This window comes from Homarus americanus, unplaced genomic scaffold (genome assembly GCF_018991925.1).
Source record: "Homarus americanus isolate GMGI-L3 unplaced genomic scaffold, GMGI_Hamer_2.0 scaffold9514, whole genome shotgun sequence".
Classification (NCBI taxonomy): Eukaryota; Metazoa; Arthropoda; class Malacostraca; order Decapoda; family Nephropidae; genus Homarus; species Homarus americanus.
Genome location: NW_024728474.1, coordinates 522,948 through 547,854, shown reverse-complemented (window position 1 = coordinate 547,854; position 24,907 = coordinate 522,948). Strand labels below are relative to the sequence as shown.

General features: G+C 44.1%; 1 protein-coding gene across 1 annotated transcript; it reads right to left on the bottom strand.

The window, feature by feature from the left end:
• Positions 1-1,594: 1,594 nt before the first annotated feature.
• On the bottom strand, positions 1,595-24,907 carry LOC121866100 (aldehyde dehydrogenase, dimeric NADP-preferring-like). Its single transcript, XM_042365695.1, has 10 exons — positions 24,727-24,907; positions 19,125-19,268; positions 18,683-18,893; positions 17,175-17,275; positions 14,395-14,558; positions 13,822-14,052; positions 13,432-13,629; positions 11,436-11,551; positions 5,287-5,422; positions 1,595-2,487 (listed from the first exon to the last, which is right to left on the bottom strand). The coding sequence occupies exons 1-10, from the start codon at positions 24,745-24,747 to the stop codon at positions 2,310-2,312; spliced, it is 1,500 nt and encodes a 499-aa protein (XP_042221629.1). The 5' UTR covers positions 24,748-24,907; the 3' UTR covers positions 1,595-2,309.

The window sequence follows — 24,907 nt, the reverse complement described above, 5'->3', positions numbered from 1 at the left end:
AGTTTTCTAAACTTGTGGCTTCACCCATCCTGAGGCTCTCAATGTAGTACACTGTAGAGTCACGGTCAAAAGTCCTGTCGCCTCTCCTGCTGCTCCACGAACCCCGGGATTCAGAATCGTGAATCTGAAGCATCCTGGATAGAATAATGCAGCAGTGTCTATTGCTTCGGGTTTACGAGTCTGAATCTTGGGGCTCGTGGAGCAACAGGAGAGGTAACAGGACCTTTGGCCGTGACTGTACGTTTGAATGTCTTTGTGTTTCTATTTTGTCCGTGGTTCTCGTGGATTGGTAGCAGTGACAGCCTTTGACAGTCGACCTTTGTACCCACTCGACCGCCACACTGTCTCACCAGTAGACGAGTCAAGAGAGCCTCTGAGTCATAGTACCAGACAAACCAACACACACAGGTAACCACCACCTGACCCCTGACAAAATTGTTTTTTCCATTAAAACTGGGCAGTAAAACACGCGTGTACCCCTCCCCTCCCCTACCTTACTTGTATGACAGAAAATAAAGGGGAAATATTAAATGTGGGTCTCCCCCTGCCTGCCATGACATACAGGTAGAGGGGAGCGCCGCGTCCCTGTCACTGTGAGGGAGCCGCACTGACCACAGCCACCCTCACCATTTACCAAGATTCTATACGTTAATTTTGTCCCCTGGTTACTGTTAACTTATGATACAGTCTCACTACATCTGTCTCATAACTAATGTTAATGTAAAATAATACAGTACATTTACCTGGACACAGACGCTAAATTAACCTATCTAGTTAAGGTGGAGTCTTACTGTAGTTTTGTCCCCTAACTGGTGCTAAATTAACGTATCTGTCATTTTGCTAGTATTCTGGATGTAATTTCTGTGCTGTACCTAGAATTAACCAGTTAAATACAGCCTCACGAGTTGATCTACAGGGAGTGATCAGAACATGAACCTGTGTGTCATGTAACCAGTAGTGATGGTGAGGAGGAGTGATGGTGAGGAGGAGTGATGGTGAGAAGGAGTGATGGTGAGGACTGGTGAGGAGTGGTGATGAGGAGTGGTGGTGAGGAGGAGTGATGGTGAGGACTGATGAGGAGTGATGGTGAGGAGTGATGGTGATGAGTGGTGATGGTGAGCAGGCTGATGACTCCTTGACGATGATGTGTCTGGTTCATTGTTGATTTATAAGGAAGGTTTGGCTGTTTTATTTCAATAGCTATGTTGCACACACACACACACACACACACACATTATCCCTCAACTATCCTTTTATTGTTTACACATTTTTTTTATCCTGTAACTAAAAAAACCACTCCCCCATTTTGTTATTTTCTATAGAGGAAGGGAAGATCTATGAGGTGTGTGGCTCCCTGCTGCTCAGAGTGACAAATGAACATACAACTCACACTGATCACGGGTACAGCAACAGGTTAAAACAAGGGCTACACAATTTTCCATCATAATTGAGTAACGAAGGCTTATGGTGTAGGGGGAGATGTAGGGGTGTATGGAGGGATGTAGGGGGGTGTATGGAGGTATGTAGGGGGGGTGTAGGGGAGGTGTAGGGGGTGTCTCGAGTCCCATCAGGAAGGTTTAGTGAAAGACTGAGGTGATAATTGCCGGTGTATTTTGAATCATTTACATACATTATACAGGACACTGAGAATGACTACGGTGAGGTTATGAACTGTAACACAATGGTCGAGTCAAATGTTCTGTTAGTTAATTAGACACAGAGCTCTCATTAACACACCTGGAAAAATGTAAGAAATAGAGGCATGTTTCTCCCAGGTATGTAGATTATACCGTCCTTAAGACGATGCTTAAACGAGTCATACCTAAATATATATCATATATATTTTAATAGAAGACAAGGGGCCAACATCATCTGGACTGAGGTTTATCACTCGATCAAGATGTTGCTTCACGTAGTTACTCGTAGTTCTGGTCTCTGTTTTTCCACGAGAACCTGACAAATGGTCTTCCCAGTACAGCAAAAATCTTGTCTGTTGGTTCTTGCGTCAGAATGTCAAAGGTCAAGGTCATCACGTGAGTCATTTCATCTGTCACTACTTCATGGGGTTTACTGTATGTGTTTCATGTAGGACTGAACATACTGTACAGCCAGTTGGTGCACAGTATATAAGGGACATCTTGGTATAGCAGATAATAGTGCACTAACCAGGCTGTACCGTGTGTGTGTGTGTGTGTGGCGTAGTACACACACTCACTCCTGGTGTAGACGAAGCCTTTACCTGTACACACACACACACACACACACACACACACACACACACACACACGCACACGCACTCAGGGGTGGCGCTACACCTTGACATATGTGTAGCGTATGTACAGGAAGAGGAGGAGTGCCCCGATAGACATACTGAAAAGGTACTTGGTGAAGACCTTCAGGTGGTGGAGGACTCCGGGGCCGTCTCCTGGGTCCTTCTGCGAGATCAATGCCTTCATGTTCTTCTCCGTGTAGGGGGGAAACCGCGCCCTAGGAGAACAAGAGGCACACGTGGAGAGGTTAATGTGGAGGAGACTTTTGTAGGTATTGCTTACGGTACTAACTTGGGTGAAGTACTGTTATTAATTAGCTTTAAGTACTGGCAATAATTGGAAAAAGTACTGTCATTAATTAGCTGAAAGTACTGTCAAATAATTATAAAAAGTACTGTCATTAATCAGCTAAAAGTACTGTCAATAATTAGAAAAGTACTGTCATCAATTAGCTAAAAGGCCTGGCCCCCCCCCCCCCCCTCAAAAAAAAAAACAAATAAAAAAACATTAAAATTAATATCCCACGACGTACGATGCTCAACTGCAAAACCAAAAGACAAAACCAAACAATAACTTCAGTTCAGTAGTCATACATAAACAAAAAACCAGGATTCAGGTCATATACGAACGTCTTTAATAATATCTATTGTACTGTATTTCTGAATCGGGAGACATAAATAGGATTCTTTAAACCATTCTTAACCTGGATTTAGAGAATTATAGCTGTTCGTCCGGTCTTGGAGATATGACATTACCGGTTCTCTCTGTCTTGGAGATATGACATTACCGGTTCTCTCTGTCTTGGAGATATGACATTACCGGTTCTCTCTGTCTTGGAGATGTGACATTACCGGTTCTCTCTGTCTTGGAGATGTGACATTACCGGTTCTCTCTGTCTTGGAGATATGACATTACCGGTTCTCTCTGTCTTGGAGATGTGACATTACCGGTTCTCTCTGTCATGGAGATATGACATTACCGGTTCTCTCTGTCTTGGAGATATGACATTACCCGTTCTCTCTGTCATGGAGATATGACATTACAGGTTCTCTCTGTCTTGGAGGTCTGTAAACTTTCGTGACGTGGATGGTTCAAGTCTTAGGGAGTTGTGGCGACCATCTTACCTTGTATAAATATTATGCTCTACCAGTTATTGAGAGAGAACCTGAAAAATGTTGAAATTAATTTAGATTCTAGAGATTAAAGTTGATTAATTAGTTCTTTGGGTTTACTGTTGTTTGTGATGTTAAGAGGGAGGTTTAAGTATAGTCTTGGGAGGGTAATGACGCCATCAACAAACACAAACTACCCTAAACTACCATATTTTGACTTAACTGAACGAGATGACACACTTTAAAAATGCCCTCCACGACGCCGCTATAAAAAATATTAGTATCATAAACTTAAGGATCACATCAAGATTAGTTGTGTGAGAGGTGGCGGGTCGGGGTAGGGAGAGGAGGTGAAGGGCAGCAACTGGAACTGATATTCGAGGACATAGGTTCGATCCTTGGGCCAGATAAAGCTTGTTGGTGACCACTGCATCATGCCACGACCAGAGTCATCGTCGTACATTATGGCCATGGACAATGGCCTTGGGTGGATATCGTCTCCTAGCCTAACCACGAGCAGTAGGTCTGAGTGACCATTCTCTCTCACACACACACACACATTGGTCATGAACAATAGCCTAACATGGCCAACCCTTCATACTGTGGCCCAGAGGGTGGCCATCAAGCTCTGGCCAGGGATGTTATCGCCGAGGGCTGTAACAAATGTCTGTTCAGTTAAAGATAAGCAAATGCAATTTTACCGCGTTGAATACCTCGCCGGGCTTATCTGATGCCCAGTTTTTCGTCTGCATTGTGAGATATCCTTAATTCTGCTTTAAATTCGGGGATCCTCTGCATAATTAAGCAGGCGGACAACTTTACGCGGGTATAACGAGCAGAGTGAGGAGATGAGGCTATCGGTGGAGCGCCTCAGCCCTCGTAAAGTGAAGACGCTCCTCTCTCGTCTGTTTAATGGCCGCCCTCCTTAAGGCCTCCTCCTCTAAGCCTGGAGACAAACACAATCTATCATCTCTGTCTCCCTCGTGTGGGCGTGTCATAAGTCACAACATACCCGTGGTGCCAGGTATCACAGAGGCTTGACACACACACACACACACACACCTGTACACACACACACACACACACCTGAGATCGGTAACACAACACTTCAGGTAAATCACAGTTACAAGTAATTAATTTAATCCTTCACTTAAACATTTACTTAAGAGTAGTATCAACATCACCAACAGGAAAGACATAAAAAAAAATCACTCAATCTAATTAAAGGTGAAGACAATAAACGTCAACACACCTGTGAATCAAATTACCTGTAATACTATAAATTTGACCTATGAAATGAATAAATGAATATCTTATACATTACTGAAAGTCTTTGGGAATATTCACTGTCCTTTTCTCTGCATAATATAAGAAAATTATATTCGATTCTGTGGAAAAATCAGGTTTGGGTGATTCAGTGAGGGAGGAAATCGATGGAAGAAGTCATTGGAATTAATAAGGGGATGTGGGTGTGGGGATGGGGGTGGGAGTGTGGGGATGTGGGTGGGAGTGTGGGGATGTGGGTGGGAGTGTGGATGTGGGTATGAGGGTGGGAGTGTGGGTGTGGATGTGGGGGTGGGGTTCACACACTCACCTCCTCAGACCAACAACTTGTACAATCATAGACAGATCGGTCTTATTGAATACTATGTCAATTTAGGATCAGGACAAGATTATGTGAATTACGGATCTGTTTATTTACCTTATTAAGCTTAATCTTACTTAACTTAATCTAACCAGACCCGACCTAACATAACCTAACCTTAACTCACCATACTTAACGTAACCTAACCCGAGCTAACACTACCTAACCTAACTTTATTTAAACACCTGCATATGGCCATCAACTCAAATCTAATACCATTAAATAACTTTCAGCACTACACCTTTAATTAGTGCCTTACCTGGTGACCTTCTCAATGAGGGGGTTGTAGGAACGATTGAGGCAGGACTTCTTGTGTGTGAAAGTGTCGAAGGAATATTTGCCGTGGTAAGCGCCCATCCCACTGTTGCCCACACCTCCGAAGGGCATCGTGCTACCTGCGGGCGAGGGTAGTTTTAGTTGGGCGTAGGTGAGGTTAAGTGGGCGTAGGTGAGGTTGAGAGAGAGAGAATACGAAAAAATTAAGGCATGATATACAAAATCCCACAAAAGAACAATCAACCCATATATATTCGTTCAGGTTTATGAGACAAAAAACAATAAAAGAACGAAGCTTAATGAAACATAAAACGAAATAAATTGAAAATACATAATACAATAATATGCAAAAATGAAGTATAAGTAAAATTAAAAAAAAAAAATTATTATAGGTTAGGTCAGACAAGAGAGTTAGTGGAAAGACTTACAGTATTTGATCTCTCTCTCTCTCTCTCTTACTTTCTTTCGCTATAAGTCTTCTTTCACTCCCCTTCCCTATCCCATTTGTCTTTTCATCACCTATCCCTTCCTTATTCCTTTCCTCTCCTCCTTTCCTTCTTTCCCTGCCTCTCTCCCCTCTTCCCTCCCCTCCTCCTCATCTCTCCCTCATAAAAATTTACACGCATCATTTTTGTCCCCCTAACAAAAATACTCACAAGTCTTGGGCCGTGAAACTAAAAATACCACTTTTGTCCCATGTCTTTGAGATGGCTCGCGTCATCTTCTCTCCCCTGGCTCTATTTTGCTCTAATTACGTAGAGAGAGAGAGAGAGAGAGAGGGGGAGACCACACTACCACCTTACGCCACATTATACTACAGCCGATCGCACAACAACCGATCAATTCTTAGCCCCGATCTCGCCTCAGTCCATTACACAGGCAGCCGATCGCGACACAAAGGGACCCACGCAATTAGGGATATTTGATAAAGGAGTCGCTGTGGGCACATTAATGGCGCGGCGGGTGATGGCGTCGAGGTAATTAAGTTTCCAAGTCCCACCTGGAGAACAGAAAGGCCAGGTCAGCCCTAATTATGGTCGTAATTTCACATGAATGTTTTTATTTTCTTGTGGAATCGTTTTGGAAAGTTAAGTTCTCGTTACGATTTATCTTAAGTTGATTGTAGAGTTGAGTCTTTGGTTAAATTCTTTGGCTGGGGGAGGAGGGTTGAGGGGTTGAGGTGGGGTTGAGGGTGAGGGAGGGTTGAGGTGGGGGTTGAGGGGGTGAGGGGTGTTGGGGTATCATTTATTGCTCTGATGGGAAGAAGCATTTAGGGAATATAACTTCTTGAGGCCATAACTTTAGTGTTCAAGAGGAGGGAGGGGAGAAGAGGAGGGAGGGGAGAAGAGGAGGGAGGGGAGAAGAAGAGGGAGGGAAGAAGAGGAGGGAGGGAAGTATTTGGGATATAATTTACTCTTGGTTTATTTTATTGCTCAAGAGAGATGGTTTATAATTTTCTCGGGGTTTATTTTTATTGCTCTTAAGTTGAAGTACAGTATTTAGGAGGAAAAACGGATGTGTTTGTTTTAATTGCTCTGGGTAGACAGGCGCATTTGGCAAATAATTCAACCCAGAGTTTATTTTCATTCCTCTGGCCAGAAGCATTTGGAATATAACACCTACAGACTCTACTTGATGTTCTTGTGTTATTACAGCGCTTCAACAACTAAGGTCTTTAATCCCATAATATAATAATTACACTAATCCATCAGCAATTACAAATTATATAACAAACAACACACTTCATTATTTTTAAGTGTGTTTACGGCGCATTTGGTAGATAATTCCACCTGTGTGTTGTGATGGTATGAGGGGGAGGGAGAATACCTCATTTTATATTTGTAAATTGACTGATAGAAGCATTACGTACAGTGTTGAGAGAGAGAGAGAGAGAGAGAGAGAGAGAGAGAGAGAGAGAGAGAGAGGTCCCGTGGCTCTGGGTGAAGCAGCTTTAAATAGATTCAGATTCTGCCTAGACATTAATTAGTTCCGGTGGAGGCATAGAAAAAAAAATTGAAGGTCTCACTTTTAACCAATATCATGTAAATTAATTTAATTTTTAACCCACGATAATAGACAATCCAAAAAGACCCCACCAAATCAAGTCCCACCAAAAGACCCCTTAAAATAAGATCCCCAAAAGACCCCAACAAAACAAAACTACAAAACAAGACCAAAAAGAAAAGATTGTGGGAAAGGTTAAGAAAAAAACAGGTTCACTTTTTTTTTTGTAAATTGAGGGGAATTTATTGGCCTATTTTTGATCGAGGAGAGAGAGAGAGAGAGAGAGAGAGAGAGAGAGAGACGGAGAGAGAGGGAGGGACGGAGAGAGAGGGGGTGAGGGGGGAGGTAGCTGCACCCTCTATCACTGATTACTCCTGACGGTGCAGGTTCATCACTACAAGAATATTCCATGGCTGAGTTCCTCCTCCCTCGTGTGTGTGGCCCAACCCAGGAGGTGGAGCAACCTAGGTGGTACAACACAGATGGAACAGCACAGGTGGAACAGTACAGGTGGAACAGTGCAGAAGGAACAGGAAGCAGGTAGGTAAAGCAGTGCAGGTGGAATGGGAACCAGCCGGATGGAACAGGAACAAGATTGGAGGAACGGGGCAAGTGGAACAGAGTCGGTGGCACAGGAACAAGCCAGGTGGAACAGGAACAAGCCAGGTGGAACACTACAGTGAGGGTCCTCCCCATCCTCACTGCTCCAGTATAAAACTCACTCACTAACACAGGGGATCTGGCCACCCAAATTTTAGGGACAGGCAGCGCATGACACCACCTGCCACGGTGTCATACGGTGTCATCTGTACCTCTAATATATAGTGTCATACGGTGTCATATTTACCTCTTCCTGCTTTACTGTGTAATCTGTACCGCTTATTCATTTACTGTGCCATCTAGTGTCACCTGGTGTCATCTAGTGTCACCTGGTGTCATCTAGTGTCATCTAGTGTCACCTGGTGTCACCTGGTGTCATCTAGTGTCACCTGGTGTCATCTAGTGTCATCTAGTGTCACCTAGTGTCACCTGGTGTCATCTAGTGTCACCTGGTGTCATCTAGTGTCACCTGGTGTCATCTCTGCAGTAGGCACCTGCGTCATCTAGTATCTGGTGTCATCTAGTGTCTAGTGTCCTGGTGTCACCTGGTGTCATGTCAAGTGTCATCTGGTGTGTCACTGGTGTCATCTACCTGGTGTCACCTGGTGTCATCTAGTGTCACCTGGTGTCATCTAGTGTCACCTGGTGTCATCTGTAGCCTCACCTGGTGTCATAGTGTCATCTTGTCACCTAGTGTCCATCTAGTGTCACCCTGGTGTCATCTAGTGTCACCTGGTGTCATCTAGTGTCACCTGGTGTCATCTAGTGTCACCTGGTGTCATCTAGTGTCACCTGGTGTCATCTAGTGTCACCTGGTGTCATCTGTGCCACTTATTGTCTATAACTCATTAATTTACGGGGTCATATTTCTGTAGTTATTGGCTTCAGTTTATACACGTCTGTCTGTCTGTCTGTCTGTCTGTCTTTCTCTTTCTGTCTGTCTGTCTGTCTGTCTGTCTGTCTTTCTCTGTCTGTCTGTCTGTCTGTCTGTCTCTTTCCTATTTAATATTTTCCTGTAATCACGATGTCGGCCTCTTAAAACCCTTTGAGTACGATGTATTAATCCCTTGAGTACGATATCCTCCTGAGTACAGTGACTTAGCTCATTGAGTAAAATATCTTAAGCCCTTGAGTACGATGACCTAATCCCTCGAGTACAAAGACTTAATCCATTAGATTAAGTTAGATTAATGTTACGATGGTTGGATTATAAGTTAAGCTAAGCTAGTTTAGGCAAAGAGATTAGGTGTCTAATCTTCAGATAATCCAAAAAAAAATGATTAAACATTTCACGAGAGGCTGTCGCTTAACACAGACAGACAGACAGACAGACAGACAGACAGACACACACACACACACACACACACACACACACACACACACACACACACACACACACACACACACACACACACACGAGCTTAACATAATTACTGTTCATACTCTCCCCTTCTCTCGGTAACCTAAGACAAATTAAGTCAACCATTTTTTTCCTCTCACACTACATAAGACAAATGGTTTTCACACGGAGATAATGAGTGGGAGACAGGGAGAGAACACTAAATATGTTTGAACAGGATCTTTCTCTGTCTCTTCTGTCTGCCTGTCTTACTTTCTGTTTCTCTGTCTGTCTATGTCTCTCTGTCTCTGCCTGTCTGGTTTGAGATAATCACACATACGACATGACCCGCGTGTTTACAAAGTCCCTTGATTGTTTATAAAGTCACCTGATGCTGTGTTCTGTGTCGAGTCTGCTGTGGCATAGACCAGGAGGAGTCGAGCGTGATGGTGTCTCTATAACCTAACCTAACCTAATATAATCTTAAGTTGAAACAAGCCGAGGTGTCTAATGTTCAGGTGATCCAACTTAAGAACAAATATATTTACCTGTGAATCTGTAATGCATAACATTCCCCGTCTTAAAGGAACCCCCCCCCCTCCTTACCTTACCTCACTTTCCCCTCACACCATCGTAAATCAGCCACCTCACCTTCCTCCCTTCTGATCAAACCCTAGTAATTAACTCATCAATATAAACACAGGTAAAGTCGTATGCAAATTTACCTGTAGAAATTGAACTCAGGTATAAACTAAATAATCAATCGGTTTTAGTATCTTTTCATGTTATTTTTTTATTTTAATCTTCGTTACAGAAATTAACAAACATGCTGACTTTGTATTTATTTTTATTATTTTATTATTATACATATTTTTTTGTTTTGCCTTTTAGGAGTTAAATATAAAGTGAGATTATTTTATTTTCGTGAAGGTTATGAGTTGTGAGAAATGCCTGTCGTAGTTAGAATAGGGAGAAATGCTTGACGTAGTTAGAATGGGAAGAAATACTTGACGTAGTTAGAATGGGAAGAAATGCTTGACGTAGTTAGAATAGGGAGAAATGCTTGACGTAGAAATGCTTGACGTAGTTAGAATGGGAAGAAATGCTTGACGTAGTTAGAATGGGGAGAAATGCTTGTCGTAGTTAGAATGGGGAGAAATGCTTGACGTAGTTAGAATGGGGAGAAATGCTTGACGTAGTTAGAATGGGGAGAAATGCTTGACGTGGTTTCAGTCATAACTCATGAGACGCTACCAGCACGTGTGTTTTTATGAGCCATAAGAGTTCATTACGTGGTTTGTTATGAGACATACATTTGCGTGGTTAGTTTAGGGGAAGTTTAAGCTGTGAGAGTTAGGTGTGTGCAAGTGTGGAGGGGAGGGAGGTGGGGAGGGAAGGAGGGAGGGAAAGAGTGAGGGAAGAAGAAGAAGAGAGGGAGGGAAGGTAAGACGGGAAAGAGGAAGGAAGGAGGGAACAAAGGAGGGAAGGGGGGAACAAAGGATGAAATAAGGTAGTGAGGAAGACTGAGGAAGGAGGGAAGGGAGAGGGAGGGAGGCGGAAGGAAGATAGTCGGAAAAAAGGGGGAGAAAAAAGTAGGGAGGAAGACATAGGAGGATGGATATAAGGAGAGAGGAAGGAAGGAAAGAGGGAGGAAGGAGGAGGTAGGAAGGAGGAGGGAGAAAAAGAGGAAGGGAGGGAGGAAGGGAAGGAGGGAAGGAGGGAGGGAGGGAGAGAGTTTGGATTTTTACTCTAAACTTTGGCAGGATTCTTCTCCCTTATTGAATGAAAGTTCTATCTCGATTTCTTTCAATTTTCTTTCTTTTACCCTTCCTTTTACACACACATTTACCTTCATTCCTTCAACACATTCTCTCGTCTCTCCCCCTTCCCCCTCCTCGTCCACCATCCTTTTCGTCCCCCACTTCCCTTCTCCTACCCAACCTCCCCCTCCTCCCCAACCTCCCCCCTCAAGTCCCCAACCTTCCCTACCTCCTCCCCAACCTCCCCCTCAAGTCCCTAACCTCCCCTCAAGTCCCTAACCTCCCCACCTCAAGTCCCTAACCTCCCCCTCTTCCCCAACCTCCCCTCAAGTCCCTAACATCCCCCCCTCCTCCCACCTCATAACAAAAAACAAATTAAAAACACAACACTATAATCCTGTTTTAGAGAGGACGGGATGCGGGTACTCACTGGCGGCGTGGAAGAGGGTGTCGTTGATGGTGACGCCCCCACACCGTACCTGGCGGAGGAACAGCTCCTTCACCGCCTCCTTCTTGCTGAATACATACAACGCCAGGGGCTTCTCTCTACAGCAGGAGGGAGAGAGAAGGCGTTGGTAACTCATTATATCTGGTTATTCGTCTGTCTCTCTGTACGTCTGTCCGTCGTTTATTTACCTACCTATCAATCTGTCTGTCTGTCTGTCTGTCTGTCTCACACACAAAGAAAAATTGCACCTAACCCTCAATGCTTTTACAACATTCCTAAACTTTGTACATCAGTTGTGGGAGAAAAAAAAATCGATTTTTTTTTCTACCTTTTATGAAAAACTGTTGTTCTTATGCTGTGTTGAGTTGGTTTGTTATTAATGATTTTTTTATTTATTTTTCTTATTTTTTTCCAATTATTTTTGGTTTTATCTTTGTTTTTCATTATTTTGATTTTGTGTTAATTTTAATTTTTCGTTGTTATATTTTAAATTACTTTACGTTTATACTAATCCTTAATGACCTTGTATCTACCTGTGGTCCTTAATGACATCATATCTACCTGTATACATAGTCTGTTCTCTCCAGTCTTATAACCGAATCTGATTGGCTAGCAGACGGATACAAATTCCTCTCCTCCCTTGTTTAGTCTTTCTTTTTTTGTTTTTCTTACAATCTTTCTTACGTAAGGCCATTTAGCATGAGACATTTAAACGAGCCAATAAAAACGATCCATTTAAAAGGCCAATAAAAACGATCCATTAAAAAACCACACATTTAAAACGTGGCATTTTAATAAGCCATTTAAAACGGGCCATTTAAACGGGTCATTAAGGACGGGCCATTTAACCCGCATCATCCTTAACCACGTAATAAGGAGAATTGGTCTCATGAGTCAACTCTTCTCTTTAAAGTCTATTTCTGGTTTAAAATTCCCCTTGTGGTGTTCACTTGTGCTGGAGAGTTACGTCACCTACTAATTTTGTTTTAAGTTTTGTCACGGGAGAGAGGAAGGAAGGAAGGAAGGAAGGAAGGAAGGAAGGAAGGAAGGAAGGAATTAGTAACAAAATATGAAAAAAAAGATGAATAAAAAAAATATAAAAAATAATGACAAGAACAAAAATGTGGTAGAGAGAGAGAGAGAGAGAGAGAGAGAGAGAGAGAGACCGTCATTTCCTCTATTACACACCATTAGGGAAACCCACTAAAGAAAGAAAGAAAGATACACACACACACACACACACACACACACACACACACACACACACACACACACACACACTCACGCACACACACACACACACTAATCATAAATTCACACACACAAAAGACATTCAGGGCAATAGATGCCTCCATTTTCTTTAAGTTACCCTTTAAATAATAACTTTATAGGATCCGTTTTCATTGTTGTTTTTTAAGATAAGAAGTCCATGTTGACCTTTGTGACGTTACTGATTAAAACGTTATCTGTGTGAGGGAGATTTTGTCTGTTTTGTTTTGTTTATACGTTTCGTCTGTTTTTATACTTCTTCTCTATTTCTCTGTCTGTCTCTTTCTTTCACTTTGCTTCTCCCTATTTGGTATTTTTGTCTCGATCTATATTTCTTTTTCTTATCTAGTTTCTCGTTCTATCATCCTCTCTCCTTCCCCCTCACCCTTTCCTCTAAGTCTCTCTCTCTTTCTCTCTCTCTCTCTCTCTTCTTCCCCCCTCCCGCTTTCCCTCTCAATCTTCATCCTCCTCTCTCTCCCCCTCCTTCCATCCCCTTTCCCCCTTCTTCCCTACTCTCTCCTTCCTTCCTTCCTTCCCCCTCTCTCTCCTTCCCTCCCTCACCTTTCACCCTTCTTCTCTACTCTCTCCTTCCTTCCTTCCTTCCTTCATTCCCCCTCTCTCACCCTCCCTCTCTTCCTTCTCACCTCTACCACTCAATAATCCAGCCACTATTGCTAAGGAAATACAAACAAACCTCACACAACCTTACCTCTTATTAATGAATTTGATGGCATCCACGTGCGTCTCTACGTTGATGATGGGAAGAATAGGACCAAAGATCTCCTCAGTCATCACCTTACTGTTCTCAGGTACATCTACTAAGAGTGTCGGTTCCACCCAGCGATCACTCAAGTCGAAGCGGCCCCCAACCACCACCTTGCCGCACTCCAGGTAACTCGCCAAGCGTCTGTAAGGGTGAGGACTTTTTAATACGGAATGACTTAAGAGTAGAGTAGAGTAGAACAGAGTGGAACGGAGTAGAGTAGAGTAGTGCAGAGTAGAGTAGAACAGAGTAGACAGGAGTAGAGATATAAGACAGAGATAAGAGAACAAATATCAATCACACACTCCAGGTTGCTAATGATAACAACACACTCACTCAACATGTCGCTCGGCTACTATCCTTGCCAGATGAGGGGAGTCCTTGGGGTCATGTCCGTACCACTCCCGTAGGACTTCCTTCACCTTCTTGATGATGGGGTCCTGCAGGGCCTTGGAACACAGCAGGTAGTCAGGGGCGATGCAGGTCTGACCAAGGTTCTGCATCTTCCCCCACAAGACACGACGTACAGCAAGGTTTAAATCCACACTGTTGTCGATGTAACATGGGCTGTGGGAAGAGAGGGTGTTATGTGGGTAGAGGAGGGTGTTATGTGGGTAGGAGGGGTGTTATGTGGGTAGGAGGGGTGTTATGTGGGTTGGGTAGGGTGTTATGTGGGTTGGAGGGGTGTTATGTGGGTAGGGGAGGATGTTATGTGGGTAGGGGTGGATGTTATGTGGGTAGGAGACAAGATACATTTTCATTCACATCGTCATCCATAACAACACCATCCACTCTGCCACCCACTCATGCCATCCACTCTGCCACCCACTCATGCCATCCACTCTGCCACCCACTCATGCCATCCACTCTGCCACCCACCCTTGCCTCCCCATCTACACTGCCACCCACCTCTTGCCGCCCAGTTCTAGTGTGGTGGGCGTGAGGAACTTGTTGGCCGCCTCTCTGATGATCTTCCCTACAGTGGCGGAACCCGTGTAGAAGATGTAGTCGAACCTCTCCTGTAGTAGCTGCGTCGTCTCTTCCACTCCTCCGCACACCACCTGAACACACTCCTGCAGGAGGGGGGGGGTGGTGTCAAGGGTCAGGTCAGAGGTCATTGGTGCTTCGTAATGTTGATCTATCTATCTGTCTATTTTTGTCTATGAAATATATCCCCGTAGCCACACAGTCCCCCCCTCCAGGAGACACAACATTCATACTTCCCAAGCTCACCTATGCCTCCCCCACCTGGTCTCTTCACTCCCTAAATGCCACACAACGTAAACACCTGAAAAAGTGCAAAGGGCATGCAAGTTATTCTCTCCTTCCTACTCCACATATCCAGAAAGCGCTCAACACACTTCCAGCCGCTTTCGACTCTCACTGACCATCACGACCTCATCACCAAATTTGGTAAGTTTCTACCATCCTCGACACCGGCTCCTACTACCACCTGAGATCTAGTCCGAGAAATTGCTGTTCGGCCACCACAACCGCATCCAGCCCATACGTGCACGAACTGATTAGCCATAAGAACAGCCCAGTTCAACCATTGTAAAAATTATCAACTGCCAATAAACCAGTGTATAGAACTAAACAAATAATGTAAATGAAATACTGTGGCAACATTCAGTGCCGCAATATCCTGACAACGGGGGTTAGTGTATGACCGCTTTGTAAACGCTTCTCTGTAATCCTTTTGCGCTACGCTACAGGATGAGTGTAAGTGCACAATAAAATATCCGCTGTAAACGCGCAAAATCTCTCTCTCTCTCTCTCTCTCTCTCTCTCTCTCCACCCTTATTTCTTTCTCCATCCTTCCTCTTCCTCCCCTTCCTCTCTTCTTCCTTTTTCTCTCCGCCCCTCTGCCTCCACCCTTCCCTTCTCCCTTTCCGTAACCTCTTCCTCCAACTTTCTCATTTTCCGCCCCCGTTACCCTCTCCTTCTCTGTTCCCTCTTGTTTCACCCTTCCCCTTTCTCTCTCCCCTTCCCTTCTCCCTCCCTCCATGGTCATCCCAGGGGAGGTGAGAGAAGGAATATTGCCAGGAGAGAGATAGAGAGAGAGAGAGAGAGAGAGAGAGAGAGAGAGAGAGAGAGAGAGAGGGAGGTAGGTGAGCCATCTCCCGTTGAATACAGTCATTACGGCACCTCAGATTGCCAGGCAGGGTAGCCGGGTCCTCCCAGCCTCTGCCTGAATTATATTGCAATTTTTTCAGCCCAGATAGTAAACCCGATGCAGTCTGGCCCTATGAAATATTTTAGTGTGTGTGTGTATGTGTATGTGTGTGTGTGTGTGTGTGTGTGTGTGGTTGTGTATATGTGGTTGTGTGTGTGTGTATATGTGGGTGTGTGTGTGTGTGTGTGTGTGTGGTTGTGTGTGTGTGGTTGTGTATATGTGGTTGTGTGTGTGTGTGTGTGTGTGGTTGTGTATATGTGGTTGTGTATATGTGATTTTGTGTGTGTGTGTGTGTGTGTATGTGTGGTTGTGTATATGGGGTGTGTGTGTGTGTGTGTGTGTGTGTGTGTGTGTGTGTGAAATTTTGACTCATGTATCGTATGTTTCTAGTTGAATTTTATGCTGTATTTATGTAATCTGAAATTGTTTCATATATATATATATATATATATATATATATATATATATATATATATATATATATATATATATATATATATATATATATATATATATATATGCAATTAAATCACTGTAGGTGCGCGTGATCTAGGTTATGAAATTCCACGTGTTGAGTTTTGTCGTAGTCTGAATTTTTTCTAAATATTTTGACGCATGAAATTTGGTTTAGTGTTTTGTTGTATGTTCTAAATATTTGTGGAACTGTAATGTTTTGTATTTTTGTATTTCTTGTTTTTTGATAGTTACATTTATGAACATACAGACATACTCTTTTATAAGCTTTATTTGTATTATTTTATTATAAACCCCAAATCACAATTATTATTTATTTTTTATTTTTTCTTAACCTGTGAGTCAGTTGCCCAAATTTACCTGTGTGTTATTGTCTGATAGTTGACTTTATATTATTAGAACAAATGTAACTTGGATCACCTCAAGATTAGCCCCCAAGGTTATTTTACCTGGTGATTAAATGTTCTAATGTTATCAGCGGTTAGGTTAGGTTAAGTAAAATAAGCTGGGGTGTCTAATCTTCACGTGATACCTTGACTTTATCATTTCTGTTAATCTTTCAGGTCACACACACACACACACACACACACACACACACACACACACACACACACGTACACCCACACACACACACACGGGTGGGGAGCACGGGGGGAGGTTGTGTACTTCACCCCATCCACCACAACCCTCGTAGTAATTGCAATTTTCTAAGCAATTAGCAAGTCCTCCTTCCCCTCTAGTGCCATGCTGTTTTATCTCTCCTCACCCCTCTAGTGCCATGTGCCGCACCAACCTCCCCTCCCCCTCCCTCTTTAGTGCCAAGAGCCCCACTCTGCCACCCAGCGCCATAACCCCATCCTACCCCACAGTGCCATTTTGTCCCCCTTCGTCTGGTGTTGCATGATCCTTTGTTGCATCGTGACCTTGATGACCTCACGGGTAACGCCAGGAAGTACGATAACCTAATGTCACGCGCGCACATACACACACACACACATTGTCTGTCTGTCTTGGAATTAACTCTTGACAGTTTACTCACCTTGTCTAGGTAAAGTGGAATAAGCTTGGCCAGGGCGGAGGCTGTAGCAGGCGACACCTCAGAGGGCTTCAGGATCACCGCGTTACCTGCCGCTAGCGCACCTGATGAAGACAATTTCCTGGCTGCTCTCACTGGGTTCACACTATTATTCTTTACTCACCATCGTCTGACAGTTATCCTGGCGCTATTTCCGGATATTTTACTCATTAGTTTTATTTTGTATCACTGAAATCTGCCACAGAAAGGAGAGTCACCACCTGGTCATTACCTAGTCACTACCTGTTCATTACCTGGTCACCACCTGTTCATTACCTGGTCACTCCCTGGTCTCTACCTGCTACAGGAGGCTTAGAGTCACAGTGGACATCCCCTCGCCAGCGTCCCTCAAGACCTCGCCCTAACACTTAAGAATTCTACGAGGGAAGCTCATTAAAACTACGAGTCACTACCTGCAGGTGTTATGAGAGAGAGGGTTGGTGGGCGGCCCTCTCACCACCAAGACCCTGCTGTAAGTCTTAGGGTGATGAGAGAGAGGGGTGGTGGGCGGCCCTCTCACCACCAAGACCCTGCTGTAAGTCTTAGGGTGATGAGAGAGAGGGGTGGTGGGCGGCCCTCTCACCACCAAGACCCTGCTGTAAGATTTGAGGAATTCACCCATAGACTACACATACCTACTTATGAGGCGAGAAGTAATTTCCTGCACCAGCATCAAGAAATTCAAACTCAGACTTTTCTAAGAACTTAGTAAGTCTGGCCAAACTCTGAAGATTGTTGAAGACATAATTTGACACACACACACACACACACACACACACACACACACACACACACACACACACACACACACACACACTGCTGCTGCTACTGTACAAGATGTGGAATGTGACAGAGAAGAAGTCAAGTCAGACTAAATATTGAATCACGTGAACTCATCTGATGATTTAACATCCTACGTTAATCTAACCTAACCTAAAGCTAACCTAACATAATACTAACCTAACTAAACCTAACCTGAGCTAACCTAATACTAACATAACTTATCTAACCTAACCTAATCTAAAACTAATTTAACACTAACCTAATGTAACGCCCAGGTAGCGTTAGGGTGCTCAATCATCAGGTGAAACAAGCTGGGAGGGCTAATCTTCATATGATCCAAAAATATATACATTGAGTCACTGATCACCTTGTGACTACAGAGCGACCGTCAGCCAGGCTCTGAGTGGTTGAAAAGTATCTGCCATGTTTCTAAAGTTGCCACACAAATTTGATATTGGTTACTAAATCGGATCAAACCCACTAAGAGTCTTCAAGTTAGGTTTGGTTAGATCAGGATTAGTTTGGTAAGGTTAGGTTAGGTTAGTCACTTAAGGTTCATACAATACATGCTATGTATCGGCTGTAGAACCATGACGTCAGACGCCTCAATCACTCACACCTGGGCTGACGGCCTTTCACTAACCTCCCGTCTCTAATTGGCTCCTACACCTGAGAGTTCGCATCACTACCTGTCACAGGGAGAAGAGCCAGCTGAAGGGGGTAATTCCATGCCCCCATCACCAGCACCACGCCGTAGGGATCGTTGTAGATGTAGCTCCTGTCGAAGGGGATCGCCGAAGACACCATCTCTGTCTTGACCCATTTGTCCAAGCGGTTTAAGGTGTAGGTGATGTCCATAATTACAGCGTTCACCTCCAACATCATGGCCTCTAACTGTGGCTGTGGACGGGAGGTGAGACGTGAGGTGAGGGGGGGAGGGTGATGACGAGGTAGGTGAGTTAGAGGTGGAGAGGATGAAGAGGAGGAGGAGAGGAAGAGAAGGATAGTACAGGATGGATAGCAAAAGCAGATAAAGGGGTGGAGGATGAATGATTGAAGGAAGAGAATAGTGGAGGAGGAGCAGCCCAGTTGGAGGAGAACATAATTTAACTCACATACTCGACCACTTACCTTCCTCAAGTCGATCTTAAGCGCGTCGAGGAAAGTGTCCTTGTGGTCGAGGCACATCTGTCGGAGCTGCTGTAGTTGTCGACGCCGATGCTCCACCGACAGTGTACGCCCTCCGTTGTATGCCGACCGGGCCCTCTTCACCACCTGAAACAAGCAACATCTGGTTACAACTCATTTACAAATTCCCATGCTCACCTGTTGCCTGTCAGCTAGCTAATGAGGTTCTCCAGGTAACCTATGTTAGTTAGGTGGTAGGAATATGAGGTTCTGTGTTATATGGGAAAGCGAGAGAGAGAGAGAGAGAGAGAGAGAGAGAGAGAGAGAGAGAGAGAGATGTCTTGACTTCAATATAAGATTAGATTAATGTAAATAACAAAAATGGCTTCAGCTTCAATCCCAACACCGCTTTTTAAAACACAGCTTCAACAAAGAACCTATTTTATGGAGAGAATTAATTACCTACACCTCCGGACGGTACACCTGCGCCAATTAGGGAACTTGAGAAAACACGTTGTCGCTCAGGTATGCCTCTGCTAGTTCGCTCAGCCGATGTTCCATAACGGGGAAAACTGGAGTCCACAGAAACCTTTTACATGGTGAGAGGAGAATGAGAGGAGGTGGGGGAGAGAAGGAAGAAGAGAGGAGGAGGGAGAGAAGGCGGATGAAGGTACAGAGAAAAAAGAGGAAGGTGAGGGCAAGGAGGAGGAGGATGAAGGCAGAGAAGGGAGAAGGGAGCAGGAGGAGAAGGAAGATGAAGGCAAAGAGAGGAGAAGAGAAATAGGAAGAAAGTAGAAGGCGAGGGAAGAAGGGTATAGTTTACAGGTGGCTCTCAAACACGACTATTAATTCAAGTTTATATAAAAGTGCAGGTAATGTAGATGTATGGTGATGAGGGAGAGGAGCCTCTCTCTCTCTCTCTCTCTCTCTCTCTCTCTCTCTCTCACCAATACCACCAACGCTAGGAATTAATTTTGCAGAGTAGAAGCGTTGGCCCTCACCCACTCTCCCTACCTCTTCTCCCTTCCCTCTCATCCTTTCCCTCCTCTCCCTTCCTTATCACCCTTTCCCTCCTCTCCCTTCCCTCTCTCTCCCTACCTCCCGCTCCCTCCCCAGCACTATCGCCTTAGGCTAGTATAGACCGCCTATGAATTATTACAATTCCACAATTGACGGTCCACTAGTTTCCCTAATCATGTTACTGCCCCCCTCTGTCTGTCTGTCTGTGTCTGTCTGTCTCATTTTGTATCTTCCTTTCTCTGTCTTCTTCACTATCATCTTCCTTCCTCTAAGTATTTCTGTCTATCTCACGTCTATTATGTGTGTGTGTGTGTGTGTGTGTGTGTGTGTGTGTGTGTGTGTGTGTGTGTGTGTGTGTGTTCAGGAAGGACTAGTCATCATCCTCGTGACCACCAGCATTAACCTTCAAACATCAACATTTTAAGAATCATTATCACCATGGCCATCATCACTACCACTCCTACTACCACCATCAATACCATAACTACTACCACCACAACAACCACAACTACCACGACAAGGGGAGGAGGATGAGGGGTAAAGGAGGAGAAGGAGGAGGATGCGTGGAAGAGGAAGAAGGGGAGGAGGAGGAGGAGGAGGAGGAGGGAGGGGGAGGAGGAGGAGGATGAGATGGAAGAAACGACACACTCACCAACACGAATTGAATCGAGTAAAAATTTCATCTCATCCAAACAAGCAGACGAGCCAAGGCGACGGCGGCTCTTACTACTCCAAGATAACATAGTTTACCCCCGAAGCGAAAATATTGTTCATTACAGTCACACAAAATACATAACATACTCGTTTAGGTGATAACTCTGGATCTTACACCAATTACAGCCAAGATGAATACTCGTAAAGGTTGGAAGTTAAATTTTGTAGCTAAAAAATTACATAACAGAACCTAAAATCATTGATATTTGTTAATATTTCACAAGAGTTTAACCAAGTTCTTCGTGCGTAACTCTGTCCCGTTTTCTTTGGATGGGAAAACTTATCATCACTTAAAATACAAAATACATAAACGATAATAAGAATTTTAAATCATGCGCCCCAAAAAGACGATAGATTTGATTCTTACAAAAAAACAAATAATTGAAGCACTGAACACTCCTAGTCTTTCCGGGTAAAAAGTAATATTTTAGAGGTACGTTTCGTGGACAGCTTTCAAGCCCGTTTTCTTTGACTGGTAAAAAAAAACCGGATACGTAGAGGATACTTGGCAATATTTCTCTCGTCTTGGAATTGAATTTTTCGCCTACAAGTCGTCTGGCAGCGAGGATTAAGGAACGGAAAAGTGACAGCAAGGAAATTATATGACCTGCGCCTTAGTGTGAGTTGAGGGAGGGGGTAGTGTGAGGGGAGGGGGGGGTAGTGTGAAGTGAGGGGGGGAGTAGTGTGAGGTGAGGAGGGAGGGGGATACTGTGAGGTGAGGAAATGCATGCTCATGTCTATTTTCTTACACACACACACACACACACACACACACCAAGCACACACACACACACACACGCACACACGTCATGCAACCTCGCTGCCCTTGCCGCTGGGGATCATATTTAACGAAGCAATTTGTCGTTCATGGTCCTTGGGTACAGTTTAGGGTGAGTAGCGATGGGGGGGTGATGTGGAAGAAGGATGGGGAGTAATGGGGAGGTGGGGAAGGAAGGACAATATTTGAGAGTAGTTTAGATACGTCCTTAATAGGTGTGTTGGGTGTTATGGGTCATGGGTCCTGAGTCATGGGTCGTGGGTTATGGGTCGGTAGTCACGGGTCGTGCGTCATGGGTCGTGAGTATGGGTCGTGTGGGTCGAGGGTCGTAGGTAAATAAATGTGACAAATTCTGAAGATTTAACAATTCTGGAAGTCGAACGAGTTGAAATTTATGGAATTTTACGACGTTTAAATTCTCGGAGATTTACATTACTGAACAGTTGTGAAATACCATGAGTTATATATTCTGGGGTTGTGAAATTATTCTTTGGAAAATAATAAGTCTGTAGGATTCTGGGGGTTGTAATAACAGAGTTTGAAAAAAATATTGTTTGTAATACACTATGGTCTTAATATATTGGGATTGTAATATTCCTGTGGTTGTGAAATAGTCTGGTTGTAAAACGTGTGACGTCTCAACATAACACAGTCATAAAATTCACGAGTTGGAAACTTCTGGGGATATTTGGTGTCTTGAGAGAGAGAGAGAGAGAGAGAGAGAGAGACGAGCCACACACACACACACACACAATAATGAACTTTACATTTACCAATAAAAAAATTAACCCAATCACTTGTCCATAATTACGTCCGACAATATAATTACTACTAACATTAATCAGAGCTTCACCACAGCCCCATTGTGGTGTAAATACTCCATACAGATTATGAAAAATAATTAATTGTAATAATATTAGTATCAATTTGCAATGTACGTACAGTGATGCTTAACTTAGGTGATGGTGATGATGGTGATGACGGTGGTGGTGGTGTGGAAGGGAGGTGTGGTGGTGGGGGTGTGGTAGGGGGTGATGGTAGTGGTGTGATAGGAGGTGGTGTGGTTGGGTGAGTAGTGGTAGCTGTGTGGGGTGTGGTAAGGGGTGGTGGTGTGGTAGAGGGTGATAGTAGTGGTGGTGGTGTGGTAGAGGGTGATGGTAGTGGTGGTGGTGTGGGTGTTGGTAGTGGTGTTGTGGGTGGTGGTAGTGGTGGTGGTGTGGGTGTGGTAGTATGAATGGTGATGGATATTTTTTTATTTATTTATCTTCACTCTTCTGGCCAAACCATTTGTTCCTTACTGTGTGCAAATTTCAGCTTCCGAGTTCAATAAGTGAGGTAAGAATCTGGCCCGGACACACACGGGGGGTATACAATAATAATGATGATACAACTACGACAACAACGGCGACTACTACCATAACAACTATCAGATCTCGATAAGTAAAGGCAAAACACACATCACGGTTACAATACACAAACGGATAAACGACTGTGTGTGTGTGTGTGTGTGTGTGTGTGTGTGTGTGTGTGTGTGTGTGTGTGTGTGTGTGTGTGTGTGTATGGGTGTGTGTGTGTGTGTGTGTGTGTGTGTGTGTGTATGGGTGTATGGGTGGGTGTGTGTGTGTGGGGGTGTGTGTGGGTGTGTGTGTGGGGGGTGTGTGTGTGGGGGTTGTGTGTGGGTGGGTGGGTGTGTGTGTAGGTGGGTGTAGGTCGGTGTGTGTGTGTGTGTGTGAGGAACCTATCATTTAATATCATTCATATCTTTACCTACTGAAGTGTGTTGACAGAGCTACGTTGTTCTTATCTTACACCAACTTGGGACCTTATCTATACAGTAGAGACACGTTTAAAAAGTTGCTCTGGGATTTCTTTCAGAGACGTAGATTAAAGTGAGATGTGATTCAAGTGTGTTTATGGAAGGAGGGCTGATATGAAAGTACACAGTATAAAAGAAACGCCCCCCCCAGGTGGCATGTCAGATTTGGTATCAATGTACCTAACGTAGGTGGTAGGTGGTGGGGGTGTGGGGTGTGTGTGTGTGTGGGGGGGGTGTGGGGTGGGGGTTGTGGATCACTTCCATCCTTCTGCACGAACCACTGCCCCGGGTCATGTCTCGTTTCATACACAACTAATACGAGGCGACTATAAAAGCATAATTATGTTATCTTTACGCATTATATTTTAAGATCCTAATATCATCACTACAATTACCTTGTTCATCGTATTATATCTAAGTCTAAACTAAACTTTTTCTGGACAAAGGAGAAATTTTCCAATAAATACTCGGCCACGGTTTGGACAAGGGTGTCGGGGCGAGACCTTTCCTAGTTGAGGAGAGCAGAAATGTCCAAGGAGGCAGTATGGGCTCAAACATCACGAGCTAAGGATACCCTGTTACATTTACCACGTATTACTTGTGCATGAAACGAGACATGTCCCGAGACAGTGGTTCATACAGAAGGCAGTGAGCCCCCCCTTCCCAGAGCAGAGGGCCACGAGTTCCAAGACCTCTTCCAACACCTATATACGGGAGTGGGGGGGGGAGTCTCGTTTATGAGTGACAGTACAACACGTAAGGTTACTTAAACCATCAAATCAGGAACCAACACATAGCAATGGTTTTCAATTAGACAGGTTTAGTTTTAGGCGTAAATTAGGTCAACACTGAGGTGGATGAGTGGAACAGATTACTAAACACTCGTCATTTACTCAAGAGTCGCTGAGAAGGTTCAAATATAGGTTGTACAGATATAGGATTGATAAGGCCTGAGTGTAAACAGGGCTGCCTAGAATGGGTCAATAGGCCTCCTGCTGTTACCTTTATTAATATCATTATTATTAATATTATTAATTTGTATTGCCACTTCTCGTTATAAGGCAACATTTACCTAACAGTTAGCTACTGAAACCGTTGATTAAAAAACAGTACTGAGCTTCAAAACGCCCTGGGCAAGGTTATCACCAACCCAACACTGGAGGATCCTTGAAAGGCCATCTGCCACCCCTTCCCTCCCCCCGTCACAGACACTATTAGTTGTGGAGGTTGTGGGGTTAAGTAGGCAAAATAATGTAACAATTGAGAAGATAACTTACATCCTTGTAGGACCCCGCCATCGTGTAGTACTTATTAGGATTTGTCACTTCTGATGTGGACGGTGTTGACGCGTACTGCAGGACACAACCTGTGGAGGCAGACAGTGTTTAACGACTAGCGGGTGACCCTGTACAACACCACCTCCTGCTCAGCGCCCACACACTCAGTGAATGTAAACAG